This window comes from Lacerta agilis, chromosome 14 (assembly GCF_009819535.1).
Source record: "Lacerta agilis isolate rLacAgi1 chromosome 14, rLacAgi1.pri, whole genome shotgun sequence".
Lineage (NCBI taxonomy): Eukaryota > Metazoa > Chordata > Lepidosauria > Squamata > Lacertidae > Lacerta > Lacerta agilis.
This window is the reverse complement of record NC_046325.1, coordinates 24638633-24660926: the sequence shown is the minus strand read 5'-3', so window position 1 is coordinate 24660926 and position 22294 is coordinate 24638633. Positions and strand designations below refer to the sequence as shown.

The window sequence follows — 22294 nt, the reverse complement described above, 5'->3', positions numbered from 1 at the left end:
CCGTTTCCCCTGGGAAATTCCCCTATCAGTACTATAGTCTATATATAGTACTGATAGGGGAATTTCCTGGAAAAAGGGAAGGTTGACAGCTATGGACTAATGCCAAAACACATTAGCACACTTGCAGAGTTTGCACAGTTGTGTAACAGAACTCAGCAACTCAGCATTTTGTCTAATCTACTTTTATATACATATAAACACACAGGGAGCACTGCAACATGGCTCCCTCTCCCTCTAGCATCAGACAGCAAAGAGCAAGGACAAAAGACAACAGTCCCACTTCATGGAACACAGTAACACAAACATTCTGTCTTCGTCACTTCCCACTGTGGACTGAAAACATACACCGTCATGTGATAGATAATAATCCCATGACTGTAGACATGGGGAATTAATCTCCAACAGAAAACACTGGATTCTTAGGCTGTACCACTGAATCAATAAATTGATTCTGTCAATATTCAGATGTTGTATCCATCTAGGGATAGCACAGATTCTGGGTTTTAGGGGACCCTTGAGTAAGATGCTCTCAGTAGTCGCCACCCCTCTGAATTGACTCACTTCCTCTTCTTTGCTCCTGTTGCCACTTTCCATTTGTTTGCTTATTTCTCTGGGACCAATCTGTATCATTTTCCAGAGAGAGAGAGAGAGAGAGAGAGAGAGAGAGAGAGAGAGAGAGGGAGAAGGAGAGGGAATAATAATGCATGGGTCCCAAACTTTAAAGGCTTTTGTGTATACTTACATTTCTTAGCAAGTGCTGTGGGTGGCACCCATTTTGGTCACTTCTCATCACCAGCTTCCTGCAGTCAATTGGAAACTGCAGATTCCCTGCCGGACCTTCAGCTTCTGAAAGAACATCCACGAACTGGAACACTAACTTCTGGGTTTGTGGCATTTGGGAGCCAAAACATTCGACTGCTAAGGTATTTGTCAACCAAGGTACGACTGTAGTAGAATTAACATGATCACTGAAAAGCACATACAGCTAAATCATGAAGTGGGAAAGATTGTCACGCTTCCAAATCCCTCCTGCAGCTCTATGTACTTTGCAAGTGGGGAAAAAAGATAGCCACTCCCAAATCACCTCACAACCAAATGGAAGTAAATGGAGCATGATTATTCTCATTATTGAACACAAGCTCTATTGGACGCAAACTATTCTCACTTTTCCATGCCAGATAATTGGAGAACCAATTTAAAAAGACCAAATAAATCAGACTTATTAGGAAGGTGGGGGGGGGGGGGGACGCCGACATTGGAAAGTTATATAGTTAATAACAAAAAAGCAAGAGAAAATATTTAGGACTGTGAAATAAATGAAACACAGTAACCTGTTATATTTCCATGTGTGCCCCCCTCCCCCATTGCTGACTTTTGAGGCTGGTAGTCCAGTTCCTGTGGAATTTTGAATGTTTGCCCAGGAGAAATGTGGTAGTAGCAAAATATTATAATGTTTGTGAATGGGACTCCCTGGACTTCCATGTGCATTAGCTGGAGATGAGTGATGCTTTAAAAAAAAAATTTAATGCCTGCTCCAAAGGTCTTATCTTACTACACTAGGGATTATATAGCTAAATCTGAAATTTCATGCATATCAGTTAATATCTTGACCCTGCTCCACTGAATTGAAATTTCAGCCTTTGTGACATAGGAAAACGGCCAAGTAAACAACTATTAACTGATATGCATGAAATTTCAGATATAGCTACGGTATATAATCCCTAGTGTAGTAAGATAAGACCTTTGGAGCAGGCATTTAAAAAAAAATGTTTTAATGAACCGCCCTATTGTATAATGGATAATATCCAATGGAGAAAGAAGTAATGTAGGCACCTCTCTTGGGTTTAGGAGGCTAGCTGCGTTATTAATCAGCAGCAACTCTCCCAGGATCATTTCTTTTAAATGCTTATGCGGAGCTGTTTCAAGATCACTCTTTCTTCATAGCTCAGAAGACTTCAGTTTTTTAGCATGAATCTGGACAAATGATGCTTGGCAGGGGGTTGGACTGGATGGCCCTTGTGGTCTCGTCCAACTCTATGATTCTATGATTCTATGATTCTATGCTATCGGCACTTAGGATATCCTTGAAAATAACAAAGATTTGCTACAGGTAAGTTATCAAACACTGCTATTCTCTGCAGCGTGGTGCCGTTTTTTAAACTCTTATTTGTCTTTGGGATACATCAGTTCTTTAATTCAAGGATATTTCGATGAACATCAGTAGCAAATATGGAGTCTAGCTCTGACGTGAAGGCAATCTACTAACATGTTTTCATATCTCAATCCAATCCTCCCTTCTCCTCCCAATTTAGAAAAGTGGAGCTCATTTTTGGCAAAATATTTCATGTTGTCCTATTGAGAGCTTGAATAATGCAGACTCATAATAAAAACTAAATGTATATCTTTTGGTTGCATTCATGATGCTTTTGTTATATTGCATTTGATCCAGACCATGAGTAGGGAAACTTTTTCATTCTAAAGGTCACATTTTCTTTTGGGCAGCAGTGCAGGGGTCCAGAAGCAAATAGCACCATCAGGGTTTAAGCACACATTTGAATCAGAAATAAAGGGTAAAGGAGGGTGTCAAGAAGGACTGGCCATGGATGCTAGTCATTAGGGCAACATGGGGTGGTGCTGTCCCACCTGCACAAACTCTACCCCCTTCCATCCAATCAACTCCTAACGACAATGCAATTGCTTCAAGTCCACTAGTTACTTCTGCCTCCTACTAACTGCTGCACACAAAGTTCAGAACTGTTTATCTCTATGGCTCACTGCTCCCCTTCTGCACATTCTGTTGGGTGGATGTGTCAGCATCCTTCGGGGATCAGGAAGCCAGCTGGCTAGCTCCCAGCTAGATCACGCCCCTCCAGCCACAACAATCCACCAATCTCTGGTGTGATGTAAATCAACGACTCAGATTTCAAAGTCTGAGCACACTATATTTGCAGAGCCAATGGTGTGAACAGAATAGGCATGCAGCTTGTGGAAACATACTAACAAGCTGCAGACTTATTACTCATAGATCAGGACAAAGAAAACATGCCATCTCTCTGTCTGCTCCAAGAGAGAGTCACAAAAGCAAAAGCTATACACAACGGAAGTTCCAAGCAATCTGATATGTAAACAGACATGTCACATGTAACAATCTCACACATCTGCAACTTAAGGTGGAATGGAATTTCCCAACAGGATGGGCCTCTCCACAACAGTCTCTCTGAATTAGAGGAGGAACACGGCCTAGAATCTTTGTGATTAGCTTGGGGGGAGGGTAACTGAACTGGCACAATATTTCCTAGTTCACTCTAGAATTGCTAATGGCCACCACTAGCCAATCCCATTGCTTGCCTCTGCCAGCACATAAGCAATGAACCCAGCATAGGAGAAGAAGTGAGAGCGGTTGTTGTGAATTTGGGAAAGCAGTTATTATACATCAAATGATATGTAAATAACAAAAATTTCAAAATAATGTACATATCTGTTTGGGGGATAATGGGGTCATGTCAAACTAACCAAAAAACTTTTTGCTGGAGAAAAATAGATTTTTTTTATAGCAACCACCTGTACCAAGCTAGGGATCAAATAGGCTGAAATAAATCCATTTCATTGTTCACTTTTGATGGATTTCACTGATATCCCTGTTGCGTTTACAAGAAAATTGCATGCACAAAATATAATTCATGGTTCTCCTACATCAAAATGTCTGTATTTCAGCTCACATTTTATAGTTGATGTCTCATTTGTTTGACACAAGACCAATGTTGGATAGAGAAGAAAACCAGACAGCCATCACAGAATTCATTCTCTTGGGATTTGGGAATCTTCCTGAACTGCAGCCTCTTCTTTTTGTCCTCTTCCTGATTGTTTTTATTATGTCACTTACTGGGAACCTCCTGATTGTTTTGCTCATTGTGACTGATCAGCAACTTCACACTCCCATGTACTTCTTCCTGGGAAATTTATCCGGCATGGAGTCTTGCTACAGCTTGATTATCTTACCCAAAATGTTGGCCAATTTGATAACTGGAGAGAGAACCATTTCTGTTCGTGGGTGCATAGCCCAATTTTATTTCTTTGGTTTGTGTGCTGCTATAGAAACCTATCTCCTGGCAGCAATGTCCTATGACCGCTATCTGGCTATCTGTAGACCTTTACACTACAGCACCATTATGCATGGAAGGTTCTGTGTTCAGCTCATGGCTGCGACATGGATTAATTCTTTGCTGGCTAACTTCATTGTGATCATCATGATGGCACAGCTATCCTTCTGTGGTCCCAATGTCATAGATCATTACTTTTGTGACTTCATTCCAATTGTAAAACTGTCGTGCAGTGACACAAGCATTGTTGAAATCACTGCCCTTTTCTTCAATTTCAATTTCAATGTTGCTCCATTCTTATTGACTCTCATATCCTATGTTTGCATCATTGCCACCATCCTAAAGATCCCATCCACAACTGGAAGGAAAAAGGCCTTCTCCACCTGCTCCTCTCATCTAATTGTGGTCTGCATATTTTATGGCACTTTAATCATTGTCTACATGTTGCCAGACTCCCCGACTCTAAGAGGTCTGAATAAAGTCTTCTCCATTTTCTATACCATCTTGAATCCTTTGGTCAATCCTCTCATCTACAGCTTGAGAAACCAAGAAGTTCACAAAGCCCTAAGACGAGTTTGGAAGAAATTGTCCATCTTTTGCAAGGCATGATCTGAACTCTTTTCTTTCCAGTTTATCAGCTAGTCAAAGTATTCATGTATGTAGAAACCTGGCTCCAGTTGGAACTTTCTTCTTACTGTGAATAGTGTGTGTGTGTGTGTGTGTGTGTGTGTGTGTGTGTGTGTGTGAGAGAGAGAGAGAGAGAGAGAGAGAGAGAGAGAGAGAGAGAGAGAATTATAATTAGGATCAGTGCAGGAGCAAATTCGGATTCCTTCACATCATCCTCCTGATCCTCTGCTCTCCATTTTCCTGTCTGGCTAGCTATTTGTTAAAAAATAATCAACTACACAACAATTGCAAATTATGTAATAAACATCAGATCTAGGTTTGCTGTTAGTTTTATTTAGGTGTTGTTGTTTTTTTAAAAAAAATATTTTATTTATCACAGAAATGCACACTCAAGTTATATCCCTGTTTGTCTATATGTACTCCCATCTTTTGCAGTCTTTTAATGGGCTGTATCCAACCAAGTTCTACTCAGAATAGATCACTGAAATTAATGGATGTAAGTCTGTCATATTCATTAATTTTAATATATTTCTTCTCAAAACTGATGTTGGATACAAGGCCATGTTTTTTGTCATGATCATTTTCTTTCAAGAACTGGCGTTCCTGCTATTTGCAATTCTGCAGTTTCTTGAGCTGTTCTGTGACTTGGGGTTCAGTGATCACTTAGATAAAAGTGAATGGGAAGTCATCCGTCTCAAGGAGAAGGAAAAGGTGGTAACCCCCAGGTGTATATAGGAAAAGAATAAGAGTTCTCAACCTGGTCTATCAACCACTGCTGCAGCTTCCTTCTGTAGTCTGGTGTGTGTGTGTGTCTTCTTACCTCTTTCCTATATGCGGCACACAACCTTGACTTAGGTGGCCCATATACCCTCCAATGTTCTCTCCTTCATGCCTTACTAACTTCTGAGTTCCATTGGACTGGGACACGAATATGGCAGAGAGACTTCTCAGTTATGTCAAAGCTTTAAAATTCCTTCCTTGGAGAAATTCATTCTTTCCTCTGCTACTTGGCCTTCCAGTGTTATATAATGACTTTTCTTACCTACAAAACATTTGATCTGCCAAGTTGTTGTCCTAGTTTATCAGCTTCAGTGATAGTATCTGCCATCTTTTCTCTTGCATATTGATGTTTTACAGACATGTGTTTTTAGGGTTCATTATGGTGTGTGCATTGTTGTTATTTTTTTGAATGACAAGCCAACCATGTTTCTAATTCGTATGATGAGCTATTCTTGCTTTGTAGGCATTGATTTTTTTTTAAATCAAGCTGCTGCACTAATGGATGTGATTCTTTTTATTAATATTATTATATCTTTTTATAAAATTGGTATTTTATATTATATTATATATATATTATATTATATTTATCTTTTATATTATGATATCTTTTATTAAAATTGATTGTTTGCATTTGCTTGTCTTGGATGTGTTTCTCTGGAAAGACAGGATATAAAATTGTTAAACAACAATACAAAATGATAGCCTCTCTCTGCTCCAGAACTTCCTGTCCAATACAGGACCCTCTCCATTTGTATTTTTTTGCTGCTTCTATTCCCATACCAGCTACCAACAATATCCTTTCTTCTCATCTTCCTGCCCTACCTTGGTCTCATAGTACAAACTGATGCCCAGCTATAATACATAGTAGCTGAATTTTAAAGGGAGCAGCTAAAGAGATGCAAGTGAGAGAAGTGACTGCTAGGAGGAGCAGAAGGCAATTTGTGCCTAAGAATTAAAGGTAGATGAAAAGACACAGAAATCCCAAGTGCATCAAACTTGAGAGTGCAGGGAAAAGGTGACTGCAATCTCATCGAGGAGGAATTAATATCAGGATTTCCTTTGGGTTTAGAAGGTTGGTTGCATCATAAATGTTTTCTACACAACCAGAAAATCAGAAGCACGTCCCCAGACTTGCTTCTTTTGAGCTATTGAAAGAAGCCACTTCACTCATTTCACAGCTGAGACATATAAGTTACAGCTCGTTGTTTTTCAACACAGATTCAGAGAAATTCTCTGCTACCTGTACTAATCCTGGTACTAATCACTGAATGCAGATACATAAGGGAAGGTAAGTACTAAATCCGCACGCTTTATCTTCATCATCTTTCAAAACCCAGACTAACATTATGAACAAATATCCAAGAATTTGGGAAAAGATAGAAGTGGAATGTGGCCCCTGTTGTTAATTTAGGGTGCAATTCTATACTGGGTGGAAGATCATGTGCATGGCATTGTTCCCCCTTCGGGGGAGCTATTTTAATAAAGTTTCTCATCCCGAATGGTAAGGAAAATACATAAACCAGTTCCAAGGACTGATGTGCTTTCCTCCGAGTTCTGATGTGAGTGTTGGGGAGCACAGATACAGATTCATTGAGTATACAGTGTGTGTGTGTGTGTGTGTGTGTGTGTAGACAACAACGGAAAACATACAGTTTATCTGCATGTACACATGTTTGTACGTGAGCTGTACAAAATTAACAAGTGTACACTCTTTCACACAAACCCCTGTACATGTGTTTGTATTTTGTGTACCTATACCTCAGGGGAATGGGAGGACTTTGGAGCCAAAGTTTAGCCTGATTCATTTCCAACATGACTCCAGAAGCCCTCCTTTTTGCTTTGTCTGATATTGGAGCAACATTCATGGGGGAGGGAGGGGGGCAATATTTGGATGGAAGCAGGAGTGACTGGACACTGCTAAGGATGGAAGAATCTTCCTAATTTGGTTTTCTCAGCTTCTAATTTTTCCACATTCAGTTTACCACATATCTGCAGCAATCTGTATTTCTTAAGAAAAATCCTCATGAAGGTTGTTCTGCATTTTTGTGTGTATTTCTTATAGACACATTTTAGCCAGCAATATAATGCAATTTTGTATGGTACTTCCACAAATCTACATTTTTTTTGCCACACTTTCCCATAATACGTGCATATTTGTGAACACTGTTTGGATAACTACATCACAAAATTTGGATAGTATGTGAGGATGGCTATGTGTTGATTTTCATATTATACCAGAAAGTGTGAATTTGTTAAATTTAGCATTGAATGTGAAATGAATCAAATTTCCACGCCATTCCTACCCTCCACCCATGGATATCGCTCTCAATGTGCACCTCTGCATTAAAATCAGTGCTCTGATTATGTTATAGGGCTGCCTTGACCTCAGTTGGATAAAGACAATGTGGAAGAAGGAAGACAGAAACCAAACAGCAGTCAAAGAATTCATCCTTTTGGGATATGGGGATCAGCCTGAGCTGCAGCCTTTGCTTTTGTCCCTCTTCCTCATGATTTATATCTTGACGCTAGCAGGGAATGTCCTCATCATTTTGCTGGTTGTGGCTGATCAGCACCTTCACACTCCCATGTACTACTTCTTGAGTAATTTGTCTTTCCTGGAGATTTGCTATAGCTCTGTTACCTTGCTCAAAATGTTGAGCAATTTGATAACTGGGGAGAGAACCATTTCTGTTAGTGGCTGCATAGCCCAACTATTTTTCTTTGGCTTCTTTGCAGCTATAGAAACATATCTCCTGGCAGCAATGTCATATGACCGCTACCTGGCAATATGTAAACCTTTACACTATGCCTCCATCATGCATGGGAAGCTCTGTGTTAAGCTCATGGCTGGGCCATGTATCAGTTCTTTGCTGGGTAATGGCATTGTAGCCTATCTGATGGTCCAGATATCCTTCTGTGGCCCGAATGTCATAGATCACTACTTTTGTGACTTGATCCCAATGGAAAAACTCTCCTGCAGTGATACAAGCCTGATTGACGTCTTTGCCTTCCTCTTGTGCGCACTGTACACCATCACCCCATTCCTGCTGACTCTCATATCCTATATCTGCATCATTGCCACCATCTTAAAGATCCCATCTGCTATTGGGAGGAAAAAAGCATTTTTGACCTGCTCCTCTCATCTCACCGTAGTTTGCATTTTTTATTCTACAATAATAATCGTCTACATGTTGCCAGGCACCCCGACTCTGAGAGATCTCAATAAAGTATTCTCCCTTTTCTACACCATCCTGACTCCCTTGATTAATCCCCTCATCTATAGCTTGAGAAACAAAGATGTTCACAAAGCCCTAAGAACTATTTGCACTAGATTGCTATTTTTTGTAAGGAGTCATCTGAATTTGTCAAGGATCCAGCTAAATTCATCCCTTTCCTCAATGCTTAAAAGGCAATCAGAAGTTTTGAGGCATAGCTGCTGAGCTCATCTGGGTGGCCACACCATTTGGTTGTTGAACTCCCTTTGGTGTACTCAAATATGTTGTTGGGATAATTTTTTGCTTTCGGTTCACATTTCTGAGCAACTCTTGTTCTATGGCTTTTAGGTTAGCAATGTCATGTCAATTGCTTCCTCCGTCACTGCTTAGCCCTGTGTGAATGGCAGTAATATGTGTAAATGAACAAATGGAATAGATCCTTGTGCTCCCTGGCATCACCCCAACATCCACATTTAAACTGGAGCTTCTATCCAGGAGCTTAAGATAAAAATATCCAGTATAGCTTGTCAATGAATTGTATGCCTTGGAAATATGAAGGCCTGTAAAGTTAAACAACAAACAAACAAATCCCAATTGGACACCACATCTGACCTGGTTTGAGTTTGCAGTATGAGGAGAAATGAGTTTAACTGTTCCACCCATTGCATTCATTATGAACCTCTCTTGCCCTCCCCTTCTGCTGCTGCTAGAATGTCAGGGCTGATTCAGCTGCAGTTCAGCACAGAAACTCAGAGATGAGCAGTAAGGTTGAGTCTTTATTCAGAGAGACACATCAGCGAACTCCGTGGGCTGGTCTAGCACGATGAATCAGTTGCCAGAAATGAAGATCTGAGCCCCCCTCTTCCTCCTAAGATTCCTCCTCAGCTGGCCGCCTTCCCAAATATTGCAAACTCCTTTGAGGAGGGGCTCTCTGTGCCTTTTGTTCTGCTTTATGTAATAACCTCCTTGATCTTAGAGACAGAAGAGGAGGGGAGAAGGAAATAGTGGATCTGGCAGGTTGCTGGGGATCCGTCACAGCCTCAGCCTGATTCTCCTACTCAACTGCCTCACTCTCATTCTCACCTGTTGCTTACTCAGCTTCCAACCCATCTGCTCCCCCTTCTTCCTCTGACCTGTCTTCTGTATCTCACCAGCATTTCCCTGGCTCAGAGCCTTACCACTCTGATGCTTCCTGGTGTGTGTGTGTGTGTGTGTGTGTGTGTCCCAGCTGTAGCCTCCCACCATTCCTCTTCAATTAGGTAGTCTGTGACACAGAATCACTTGTTTTTCTAGGGTATAGTAGTTTAGGAGAACAATTTTCCTCTGCACTGCAGCAGGTGAGATATATAGGTAGGTACTTTGGCCACCTCATGAGAAGAGAAGACTCCCTGGAAAAGACCCTGATGTTGGGAAAGATTGAGGGCACAAGGAGAAGGGGATGGCAGAGGACAAGATGGTTGGACAGTGTTCTTGAAGCTACTAATATGTTTGACAAAACTGCGGGAGGCAGTGGAAGACAGGAGTGCCTGGCGTGCTCTGCTCCATGGGGTCACGAAGAGTCGGACACGACTAAATGACTATACAACAACAACAAAAAAGGCAGAGAAATTCATTTCAGCTTGCTTTCCAAGGCAAACTTACCCAATTTGCACATTCTGAAACAAGTTGCAAACTGAAATGCAGCCATGCTTCAAAATCCATACATCTCTAGATTCTGTAATGCATTTCTCAAGCAAAGTAATGTGTACTAAAATGCCCGTGCGAGTGCCAAGTGTTGAAGTGTGCATATAAATGCATTTATAGTCAAAGCCATGCCCTTTCTCCTGACAACCACATTTTATCCTTGTACTATTGTTAACAGATTAAAGATTTCACTGACTATTGGAAGGCAAAAGTCCCTTTTCACCCACCCTTCTCATTTGCCTTTCTACCGTACAATAAATGATTAGTGGGAGTGTTACAAGTTACTAGACACCCATGAACAGACCTCAGTTAAGTCTTCTTCATTTTTGACACAGTCTTGACTCATTTGGCAACCCCCTACAACCACCCTACAGAACCAGTAAGTTAGACATCACCCAGTTTATTACTCTCAAGGAACAGCAATTAATGTAGGCATTCTTTTTAGGTTCAGAAGGCATCTTGCACCATCATTTTTATTTTTATTTTTAACACTCAGAAAATCAACTCCTCAAGGTCATTTCTTTTCAGCATTTACAAGAAGCAGTTTCAGAGATATCCATTTTTTTCACTTAGGCCAGAGCCATCCATGTTCCACAGACCTCCTCTACTACTGGTGCTAAGTCTAGGAACATCACTCAGTATAAGAGTGAAAGACCATAGGCAAATAATATAAATTTCATACAGGGGTGCCAACTTGCCCTCAGGATTGTGGGTGCCCACTGACACAACATGGGTGTGCAACACCGCACACATATGCCTGCATGTAGTGTGTGTGACATCTCATGCACTATGTGCAGGTTAGTGTGTGTGACGTTGCACATCCGTGTTGAGGTGGCCTGTGGTGGCAGCTCCTCTTCCTCCGCTTCTCCACAGCCAGCAAGGCACCCTTTTCTGTGGGGAGGGTCTTGGACTTGGAAACAGAGAGACTCTGCCTCTGCGTCTGAGTCTCCCCCCTCCAGAAAAGGGTGCCTCCCTGGCTGGCTGCAGAGGGTAGAGTGAACTTTTTTCTCGGAGTCAGCATTCCTGCTGCCTGCCAGCTTTTTCATTGGCTTTGAGGGTGCCCAGCCCCCACAATTATATTATTGTGGGTGCCCAAGCACCCACAGCACCCTGGAGTTGGCTCCTATGATCTCATACTCTCACATTCTTTGTCCGTGAGATTTCATACTTCAAAACCTTACCTACCTTTCCGTTTTCCCTGATGGGACTCAAGGCAGCTTACAGATAAAAATAAGAACCGCTAACAACATAGAAAAAAGCAATGATTAAAAAAAGCATTGATTAAATTAAAACTATATACATACACAAAAACTTTCAACTCATACAAACAGGGAAGTCTTCATGTGCTGGTAGAAGGCCAACAAGGAAGGAGCCAGTCTAGCGTCTCTAGGGAGGCAGTTCCAACGTCTGGGAGCAGCCACTGAGAAGGTCCTCTCCTGTGAGAGGGGCAGAACTGAGAGAAGGGCCTCAGGATTTGCATGATTAATGGAATGCTGCAGAAATTGCCCTTTTTTCTTTCATTTTTCATCTTTAGCTCTTCTGCATGAGCTGGCAGTGCAGAGTTCCTTTTGGTGGTCATCATCCCCCTCCTTCCACAGGGTGCTCAATAACAGTTTCTGTGTGGGGCATTCTGGAGGGAGGAAAGAGTGGACCCCAGCTCCACACCACCCCATGTCAGCAAGAGATAAAAGGAAGCTTTTTGTAAACAACAATGCCCAGCGCTGTCAGCACAGCCAAAAATGTGATAAGCTCCACACTAATGAACTTACCAATGATTGATCCATTATCTGAGGTTCCCTCAAATCTCACCACACCCCCAAAAACTTTTGAAGTAAGGACTTTTGCCTCAGTCTTAATTAGAAACACTATTCAGATGCAGCATTGGGGCTTTGAGGTACTCAAAACGAAGCATAATCAACTCAAATGGGATTGTGGTACTTGGGAATAGGCTCTGTGCCAAATCCACACATGTTCATTAGAGCTTCTGCAGTCATCTCTGCCTGCACACAGCATAAATGGGCCATCCACTGATACATTCAGGGCTACTTGAGAGGAATTCTATGATAAAAATGCTGACAATTCTGGTTGTGTGATCACAGAGCTCCCCATCGGGAAACTGCAACTCTGTTGATAGACAAATAGCAGCCCACTTTGTATTCTGAGTACGAATATGTTTCAGCCAACACTGTGAGCTTGGAAATGTTTTAGTGTGGCTGAAACAATTTACAGATGCCACAGATTATACTTTCCTCAAATGAGGTAGATGCTCCATGAAATAATTAATATGGGAGTCTCCATTTAGGATTAGAAGGTTGTGTACATCATAAAAGTTATTCACACAGACAAGAATTCAGATGCAAGTTCAACTTCTTACCCCTTTGAAGCTTCTGCAAGAAACTGTTTCAGAAACACTCATTTTACAATAGGAACAATAGAGCTGCAGCTCATTGTTTTTCATCGCAGATTTAGAGAAATCCTCTGCTACTGGTGTTAAATCTTGGGAAATTATTTGAGGAAACAGGAGCTGAGTGCAGGTAAGAATTAAATCCGTATGCTTCTATTCTTGACCTCTTTCAAAGTCCTGTCAAACATTAAGAAGCAAAATATCACAAATTGAAACGTTTGAACATCATGGCGGAAATAGCATTTGGCTCCTGTTATTATTTAGGGTGGGATTCTATACACACTTGGTAAGAGGAAATACATTCCACTGAAGTACTGAAGTATGTGAGGTTTATTTCTGAGTAGACATTTAATGTGTAAATGAGCCTTGTGTGTATACACATTACAGGGTTGGGAAGTCTCATGATCCAAAGCTCAGCCTGATCTATCCCCAATACGCGGCATCCTGAATGACTACTTTTTGTCATCTCTGCCACTGAAGCACCAATAATATAAGAGGGGCAGCTTCAGAGTTTTCCATGACTGGAAGCAGGAAGCTTTTCTGTGTGGACATTGCTCTCCACCTAAGGATCTACCTGTCCACCTGCAGAGAGGGATAATTAAATAATATTGTGATGCCACCAATTAATTAGAAGCAACAACAACTGTTGTAAACTTTAGTGGTAAATCGGATCCTCTTGATGGAGGGTCCAGGTTGCATGCTGGGCGCAGGACACCCTTTGCCCCCTCCAGTGTGGGGCAGGACTGTACCCTGCATTGTGCTGGTGGTGATGCCACAGTCACCTCAGGGTCTGTGCTCCAATGGGAGTGCAGGGGATGTGGCCATGGGGCCAATTAAAACCGCGGCTTTATGCTGGAGGCCTTCTTGGTCTTGCACCATGGAACAAAATCTATCATGTTATGTGTCACTAATATCTTATGTAGTCCTATAAAAATACATTTCCAATAGCATGATTAATTCTCACTATGTGTGTGGGGGGAGTCTTGGCTCTAAATTAAATAAATGCTCTGATTATATTCTAGGGCTGCCTTGATGAACTCAATGTGGAACACAGAGGAAGGAAACCATACTTTCATCACAAAATTCATTCTCTTGGGATTTGGGTATCTACCTGAACTGAAGCTTTTCCTTTTCTGCATGTTCCTCATGATTTATATCTTAACATTGATTGGGAATTTTCTCATCATTTTGTTAGTTGTAGCTGATCAGCACCTTCACACTCCCATGTACTATTTCTTGGGCAATTTGTCTTTCCTGGAGATTTGCTACAGCTCAATCATCCTTCCAAAAATGTTGACCGATTTGATAAGTAGAGAGAGAACCATTTCTGTTAGTGGCTGCATAGCCCAATTGTATTTCTTTGGCTTTTGTTCATCAACAGAAACGTATCTCCTGGCAGCAATGTCCTATGACCGCTATCTGGCAATATGTCGACCTTTACACTACACCACCATCATGCATGGAAAGCTCTGTTTTCAACTCATGGCTGGGGCATGTATGAATTCTTTCATGGGCAGTTGTACAATAGCATACCTGATGGCCCAGTTATCCTTCTGTGGCCCAAATGTCATAGATCATTACTTTTGTGACTTCACCCCAATAGAAAAACTTTCCTGCAGTGATACAAGCCTGATTGAACTTGTCACCTTTGTCTTGACCTTTGATTTCACCATCACCCCATTCCTACTGACTCTCACATCCTATGTTTACATTATCACCACCATCTTAAAGATCCCATCTGCTATTGGAAGGAAAAAAGCGTTTTTGACCTGCTCCTCTCATCTCACCGTGGTTTGCATTTTTTACGCTACAATAATAATCGTCTACATGTTGCCAGCCACCCCGACTCTGAGAGATCTCAATAAAGTATTCTCCCTTTTCTACACCATCCTAACTCCCTTGATCAATCCCCTCATCTATAGCTTGAGAAACAAAGATGTTCACAAAGCCCTAAGAACTGTTTGCAGTAGATGGCTATTTTTTGTAAGGAGTCATCTGAATCCACCCCTTTCCTCTATCTTTAAAACCCAAACAAAAGTTGTGAGGCGTAGCTGCTGATCTCTGCCTGGTGACCACCCCAATGTGTTGTTTAATTTTCTCTGGAGCATTAGCAGAACATCAAGGACAGTGGTTTAGATAGCTTACCTGATCTACCCTTTCAGTTATTATTTCTGACCAGCTTCTCTGTTACAGTTTTTCACTTAGCAATGACGCATAGATTTGATGTATGAAACCAATTCAAGGTTGTGTGTGTGTGGTAGGGGAATTCCTTCCTTCCTCCTTATCTCCCTAGTCCTATTTAGATGACAATATGTGAAAATGAAGAAAACAAGGGTCTGTTTGTGCTTGGTAGGTTTGAGGTCAGCCAACATGGTGCATTTCAGATGTTTTTGAATTACAACTATCATGAGCCTCTGAAAGCTTGACCAATGGTCAGGGATATGGATGGTAGAGAATTTTGCAATAACTGAATGTGAATTTGAGTTCTGCAGCAGTTTGCCCTTCTGTCTAACATGCAGGTTGGTTGGTTTCCATGTAACTGCTAGCATCTTTTAATGATATATATAGAATTTAACAACATGTTTTGCATCAGTTTAAATGTTTAAAATGTGAATCTTATTAAAATTATTGTTGTTAATGTTGTCCATTATATTAATCAATAAGTTTCAGCTAAATATATTTCTTTAAAGAAAATGATTTCTTTTTTCAAGAAAATGATTTTTCAAACAAATGATGTTTGATTTGAAAATATGAATGTAACATGTATTTATTTAAACACTATCAAGAAATGATTAACTTCCTCCCTCTTTTATCTGCTTACAATCCAACTACATATAAGAATATAAGAAGTGATTCTATTCCAACCTGCCTTTGTTGCAATCACTGCTGTTTCTGTTCCACTGCAGTTTGGTTTCCACAGAATACAATGTTCTTCACCTCACTGTGTAGTATTGTATCATGACAAGATAGTGTGATCTCATAAAATGTTCCCTTGATGCCTCAGGATAAGGCCAAATCAGACCTGGACTTATCATTGCTTTATCATTATAACCCATGCTTGTGCCTAGCTATCATCACTGATAGGTGCGTTTCTTGCCTTTGAATCCCAAAAGAACCATGGTCTTAGGCAAAACCACTTGGCCGTGACAGAACACAATGTCCACAATTTGATGTAATAGGTCAGGGGTGGCCAACTCCCAAGAGACCAAGAGATCAGGTCAAAGTTTTGGGGGGTTCAGGTCAAAGCTGATGAGCTTTTCTAGGGAGGAAAGTGCTGTTTTTAGGGGTTTGAGTCAAAGTTGTTGATTTTTTTTTAGGGGACCCAAAGTTGAGTTGTTGAGGGGAGCCAGTGATCTACTGGTGATCTACCACAGACATCCAGGGATCAACCAGTAGATCATGACCTACCTGTTGGATGTGCCTGTTTAGATGTAAGTAATGTTGTAGCACCATTTGTTTCAATGCAAAGGAAACACAATTTAAATTCCAGCAAAAAAAAATAGTCATCAATTACATATCACTTATGGCCTGGTTAAAAAACAAAACAAAGAACTAAAGAGAAACAGCAAATATTGACTGGCATTCACTGGATTGCTTTCCACTCTGGACAAGGGGCAAATAAGCAAGCTTCACCAATTTCCAGTTCCATTTCTGTTGTTGTTGTTTTAATTCTCCAACATCCCTAACTACAGACACCCTAGCTTCCAATTTAGCCAAGTGGGTTGGTAGTCCATGGGAAGAAATTAACAATGGGATCCCCTTTGGGTTGAAAGCATTGCTTGCATCATACATGTTTTTCATACAGCTAGAAAATCAGCAGTAAGTCTCCAGGCTCACTTCTTTTTAAACTTTTGCAAGAAGCAGTTTCAGAGGACACTCAGTTGCATATTGAGGCAGTAAAGTGACCCCTCATTGTTGTTCATCACATAACCTCTGCTAACAGCACTAACTCCTGGAGCACAATCCAGCAGGAAATTAGTACAGGTCACCCAATCGAAAGATATACTTGACTTTCATCTGCAGAGTGACAGGCATGGTATTCTCCTTTTGGTGAGCAGCTTTTTTTTAAAAAAAGTTTCTTTCCATTGATTTCAATGAAAATGAAATGAAATATTCTAGCTCCAGGGCTAGGGTACTTCCCCTCTGTATTCTGGTGTATATACAGTATGTGTTTCTATGGATGATGGCCATGGTGAAATGGGAGGGCTTTAGATTCATTTATCCCCAGTACACCCATCCCATAATGCCTCCTTTCTGCCCTCTACACTATTGCAGCACTAGGAGTGGATGATGGGGACCTGAAGAAGTTTCCATTGCTCCAAGGAAGGGGTTCCAAGGACAGACTCCTGCCCCATCTATGATTCTACTTCTTTTTCTGCAGAAAGAGGGAGAACTGTAAAATCCAATAGTTCCAGAGATACTATACAACGAATCAATAGAAATATCTCTGTAGCAGACTGCTGTGGGGGTGATCAAAATCTGTCATGTGAGTTATCTGCACCCCCAACACTGTTTTATGTACTCCCGCCTTTTGAGTGGCGCAACGGGTCTGTAGTGTTTCTCAGCTTCAGAGTCCCATAGAAAATGCTCGCAAAAGCTCCAGCTAAGTGTACTAGATACCTCTGCACCAAAATAACTGGTCCTTATTCTATTTTAGGACTCTGTTGACCCACAGATTGATTAAATCAATGTGGAACACAGAAGAAGGAAACCAGGACAACTATCAAAGAATTCATCCTCTTGGGTTTTGGGAATCGTCCTGAGCTGCAGCCTTTCCTTTTCTCCCTCTTCCTCATGATTTACATCTTGACGTTAACTGGCAATTTTCTCATCATTTTGCTAGTTGTAGCTGATCAGCACCTTCACACCCCCATGTACTTCTTCCTGGCCAATTTGTCCTGCCTGGAGTCTTGCTATAGCTCAATCATCCTGCCCAAAATGTTGATCAATTTGATAACTGAAGAGAGAACCATCTCTGTGAATGGATGCATAGCCCAATTTTACTTATTTGGCTCTTGTGCAGTTGTAGAAACGTATCTCCTGGCCATAATGTCCTATGACCGCTATGTGGCAATATGCAGACCTTTGCTGTATGCTTCTATTATGAATAGAAGACTATGTTTTCAGCTTATAGTTGCAACATGGATTAATGGTATGTTGATTAATTGCATAGTAATATACCTACTAGTTCAATTACATTTCTGTGGATCCAATGTCATAGACCATTACTTTTGTGACCTGAACCCAATAGAAAAACTATCCTGCAGTGACACTAGCAGGATTGAACTCTTTACCCTTTTCTCAGCCTTCTTTATCACCGTCACCCCATTCTTGTTGACTCTCACATCCTATGTTTACATTATCACCACAGTCCTGAAGATTCCATCTGCTATTGGGAGGAAAAAAGCGTTTTTGACCTGCTCCTCTCATCTCACTGTGGTTTGCACTTTTTATGGTTCAATCATCATTGTCTACATGTTGCCAGACACTCCGACTCTGAGAGATCTCAATAAAGTATTTTCACTCTTCTACACCATCCTAAATCCCCTGATCAATCCTCTCATCTACAGTTTGAGAAACAAAGAAGTTCACAAAGCCTTAAAGTTTGTATTTGGTAGATTAACTGTTTATTCAAGGCTTTACTCATTTTTTTCCCATTAAGTGGCTTGTAGAGAATAATATGTGAGGGACTGTGTAGTGTAGTGTAGTGTGGTGGTTAGAGTAAGGGTTTTACAGAAAAAGGCTGCAGCATCCTAAAGTTCCCTTCTGCTATAGAGAGGGGGAAATCCCTTTTTGACCTGCTCATCTCTTTGTGTCTTACATTTTAAAAATATTATTGCCATTCTTTTAAAAAAGTATTTGACTGAACTCACCTCCTTTCCTTTATGTTTAAAAACTAATAAAATATTTTGGGGGCATATACCTGTATTTTGGACTCTGTTGGGGTGACTAGAGCACTCCATATAGTTGTATGACTTCTCTGTTTATTTGCACTATATCACCTGTTTTGGATGGGCTTGTTTATCCAACTATGCTTTCAGTTGTTATTTCTGACCAGCTGCTGCGTTATGGCTGTTGTCTTAGCAATAAAGTATTCATTTGATTTATTAACTCAAATGAAAATATGTCATTTCCTCCTTATCTCCTTACCCTGAGTAGATGGCCATAATATGTGCAATGGCTGTAATATGGGTAAACTTTGTGCAAGCACATAAGGATAAATGTTCAATAAACAGATTTTGTGCTGGATCCTTAAGATTTAGCTGTGTCTGTTTCTAGATGTGAAAGGGGACAACCTACAGCTGTGTCTATGTGTTGCAATGATAAATAACGACGCGTCGAACAGAAGGGTGAGAATGGAGGGAAGGCCTCGAGCCACGCATGAGGCTCCCATTTATTGAAAACTTCACAGCTAAGTTAACCATTAACATACACAGAGAACTCCAAAGACCAAATAAGGAATGGTGTGCCTTCTAATACCAAATATGGAAAGCCACTCCTCTTGGCACACCCTTTTTCTCCCTTCATGGAGTACGTGACTTGATGCATACTTACAGCTCTCTCACTCACCCCCTCCTCTTAATCTTGTGACTTCTGTTGTTTCCCTGCCACACCTTTGTTTATACCCGGCTATGCTGCTTCCTTGCTAACCTACTGGGATCTCCATCTTGGTGCCCAAAGCCATATGGTATGCCAAATGAAGCTCTGTAGCTGGGCTAATTAAGTGTGGTATGTCAACACTGTATATTAATTATTCTATCTTGACAGAGAGGCGTGGTATGCCAGCGCCTGGCTAAACTAAAATTCCCACATCTATGGATTTCCCTGGCAGCAACCAAAGGGGCATGGTCTATGCTGTTTACTGCATTTCTTTTTGTCATGCCTAGCTATGGAGTAATATGTTTCTTTGAAGTCTATTTCTGTGAACTGTGTTCAGCTGTATATAGTAATATATCTTATTCAGTCTGCTTAGACTTAAGTATGCATTGCTTTTGTTATTCTTGCCATGCTTAAATCAAGCCTGCAATTCTCACCCTCAAGCATCCATATTGCCTTCAGATCCCCAAAGGACCACTTCCTTAGCCAAAACCACCTGACCTTGGAAGGAAACACTGCCTACTATTTAAAGTAATTGATGTAATCAATGATGTAACACCATTCATTTCATTACAAAGGCCATTCATTTCAATGCAAAGGGAACACAATTTAAATTGGGGAAATAACACTGTAAATTATGCCTGAAACCCTACATCCCAGCAACAGCAAATACTGACTGGTATTCACTTGATAAATTTCTATTCTGGATATGAGGCAAATAAGCAAGCTTCATCAATTTACTCTTCAGTTTCCATTTCTGTTTTTGTTTTGAATTCTCTAACATCCCTATACCTATAGATGTCCTAGGTCACAATTTACCCAGATGGGATAGTAGTCCACAGAGGAGGAATTACTATTGGGATCCCCATTGGGTTTAATAAGTTGCTTGCATCATATATGTTTTCCACACAGTTAGAAAATCAGCAGTAAGTCTCCAGGCTCACTTCCTTTTACGATTTTGCAAGAGGCAGTTTCAGAGACACTCATTCACTTTTGCTACCAAGGAGTGTGGTGGAGTCGCCTTCTTTGGAGGTCTTTAAGCAGAGGCTTGACAGCCATCTGTCAGGAATGCTTTGGTGGTGTTTCCTGCCTGGCAGGGGGTTGGACTGGATGGCCCTTATGGTCTCTTCCAACTCTATGATTCTGTGATTCTATGATTCACCTCTGCTAACAGCTGTAACTCCTGGAGCATAATCCAACAGTAAATGGGTGCAGGTAAGTACTGAAGCCATATGCTTTCATCAAAGCCTTGCTTAATCCTCAGAATCGAGATACCAGATATCCAAGAATTTTGGACTGAAGAAGACAAATAGCATTTGGCTCCAATTATTAATATCTATTGAAACCCTCTACACATTTTTCAAACAGGGAATAAGTTCCATTGAATTTTCTGCAGTGGTGTTCCTGAGTGGTCATGTATAGGTTTGCACAGTACTGTCCCCAAAATATGTGAATAAAGGTAAAGGTACCCCGACCGTTAGGTCCAGTTGCAGACGACTCTGGGGTTGCACGCTCATCTCGTTCTATACCACTGCATTAAAACCAATGGTTCTTGTTATGTTTTAGGGCTCTGTTGACCTCCAGTTGATTAAAGCAATGGGGAACACAGAAGAAGGAAACCAGACGGCAATCAGAGAATTCATCCTTCTGGGTTTTGGGAATCGTCCTGAGCTGCAGCCTTTCCTTTTCTCCTTCTTCCTCATGATTTACATCTTGACACTAACTGGGAATTGTCTCATCATTTTGCTTGTTGTGGCTGATCAGCACCTTCACACACCCATGTACTTCTTCCTGGCCAATTTGTCCTGCCTAGAGACTTGCTCCAGCTCAGTCATCCTGCCCAAAATGTTAGCTGATATGATATCTCAAAAGAGAACCATCTCTTTAAATGGGTGCCTAACCCAGTTTTATTTCTTTGGCTCTTTTGTAGCTATAGAAACATATATCCTGGCCGTGATGTCCTATGACCGCTATGTGGCAATATGTAGACCTTTGCTTTATGCTTCCATCATGAATGGAAAACTATGTTGTCAGCTTATGGCTGGGACATGGACAAACGGTCCGTTTTTTAATGGCATACTAGTAGGTCTCCTGGCTCAGCTATACTTCTGTGGGCCCAATGTCATAAATCATTACTTTTGTGAACTTGGCCCAATTGAAAAACTGTCTTGCAGTGACACTAGCAGGATTGAAATCTTTACCCTTTTCTCAGCCTTCTTTATCACCGTCACCCCATTCTTGTTGACTCTCATATCCTACATTTATATTATCAGTACTATCCTGAAGATTCCATCTGCTATTGGTAGGCAAAAAGCGTTTTTGACCTGCTCCTCTCATCTCATTGTGGTTTGCACTTTTTATGGTTCAATAATCATTGTCTACATGTTGCCAGAAACCCCAACTCTGAGAGATCTCAATAAAGTATTTTCACTCTTCTACACCATCCTGAATCCCTTGATCAACCCTCTCATCTACAGCTTGAGAAACAAAGAAGTTCACAAAGCCTTAAAGACTGTATGTGGTAGATTGACAGTTCATGCAACACTTTGCTCACCTCCATCCTTTAAGCTCATCAGCCATTGAAGATTCTTGGTCTTGGCTTATGAGAGTAAGATGTGAGAGGCTGTGTAATGGAGTGTTTACAGCAAGGCTGCTTAGAGAAAGCCTTTATGTGGTGGATTAACAGTTTATGCAAGGCTTTACTCAATTATACCCCTTTAAGCACATCAGAAATTGAAGATCCCAAATCATGGCTTGTGAAAGTAACATGTGAGAGACTGTTGTGTAGTGGTTAGAGAAAGGGTTTTACAGATTAATAGTTTGATTAATAGTCATGCAAGACTTTGCACACCTCCATCCTTTAAGCTCAACAGCCATTGAAGATCCTT

The 22294-nt window shown here is 41.0% G+C and overlaps 5 protein-coding genes across 5 annotated transcripts; all 5 read left to right on the top strand.

Moving 5' to 3' along the window:
• The first annotated feature begins 3758 nt into the window (after positions 1 to 3758).
• LOC117057921 (olfactory receptor 1361-like) lies at positions 3759 to 4709 on the top strand. Its single transcript, XM_033168765.1, has one exon. The coding sequence runs from the start codon at positions 3759 to 3761 to the stop codon at positions 4707 to 4709; it is 951 nt and encodes a 316-aa protein (XP_033024656.1).
• A 2013-nt stretch (positions 4710 to 6722) lies between these two features.
• On the top strand, positions 6723 to 8947 carry LOC117057920 (olfactory receptor 1-like). The gene is made up of 2 exons (XM_033168763.1): positions 6723 to 6795; positions 7880 to 8947. The coding sequence occupies exon 2, from the start codon at positions 7910 to 7912 to the stop codon at positions 8945 to 8947; it is 1038 nt and encodes a 345-aa protein (XP_033024654.1). The 5' UTR covers positions 6723 to 6795; positions 7880 to 7909.
• Positions 8948 to 13850: 4903 nt separating this feature from the next.
• LOC117057919 (olfactory receptor 6N1-like) lies at positions 13851 to 14867 on the top strand. Its single transcript, XM_033168762.1, has one exon. It carries the CDS (start codon positions 13851 to 13853, stop codon positions 14865 to 14867), a length of 1017 nt encoding a protein of 338 aa, XP_033024653.1.
• A 2631-nt stretch (positions 14868 to 17498) lies between these two features.
• LOC117057918 (olfactory receptor 24-like) lies at positions 17499 to 18470 on the top strand (the record flags this gene model as incomplete). Its single annotated transcript, XM_033168761.1, has 1 exon — positions 17499 to 18470. A coding segment is annotated over one exon (972 nt), but the record flags the coding sequence as incomplete, so codon positions are not given.
• Positions 18471 to 21002: 2532 nt separating this feature from the next.
• LOC117057917 (olfactory receptor 151-like) lies at positions 21003 to 21989 on the top strand. Its single transcript, XM_033168760.1, has one exon. It carries the CDS (start codon positions 21003 to 21005, stop codon positions 21987 to 21989), a length of 987 nt encoding a protein of 328 aa, XP_033024651.1.
• Positions 21990 to 22294: the final 305 nt, after the last annotated feature.

Coding starts and splice junctions, on each gene's coding strand:
- LOC117057917 (XM_033168760.1), top strand. CDS start 21,003: ATGGGGAACACAGAAGAAGGAAACCAGACGGCAATCAGAGAATTCATC.
- LOC117057920 (XM_033168763.1), top strand. CDS start 7,910: ATGTGGAAGAAGGAAGACAGAAACCAAACAGCAGTCAAAGAATTCATC.
- LOC117057921 (XM_033168765.1), top strand. CDS start 3,759: ATGTTGGATAGAGAAGAAAACCAGACAGCCATCACAGAATTCATTCTC.
- LOC117057919 (XM_033168762.1), top strand. CDS start 13,851: ATGTGGAACACAGAGGAAGGAAACCATACTTTCATCACAAAATTCATT.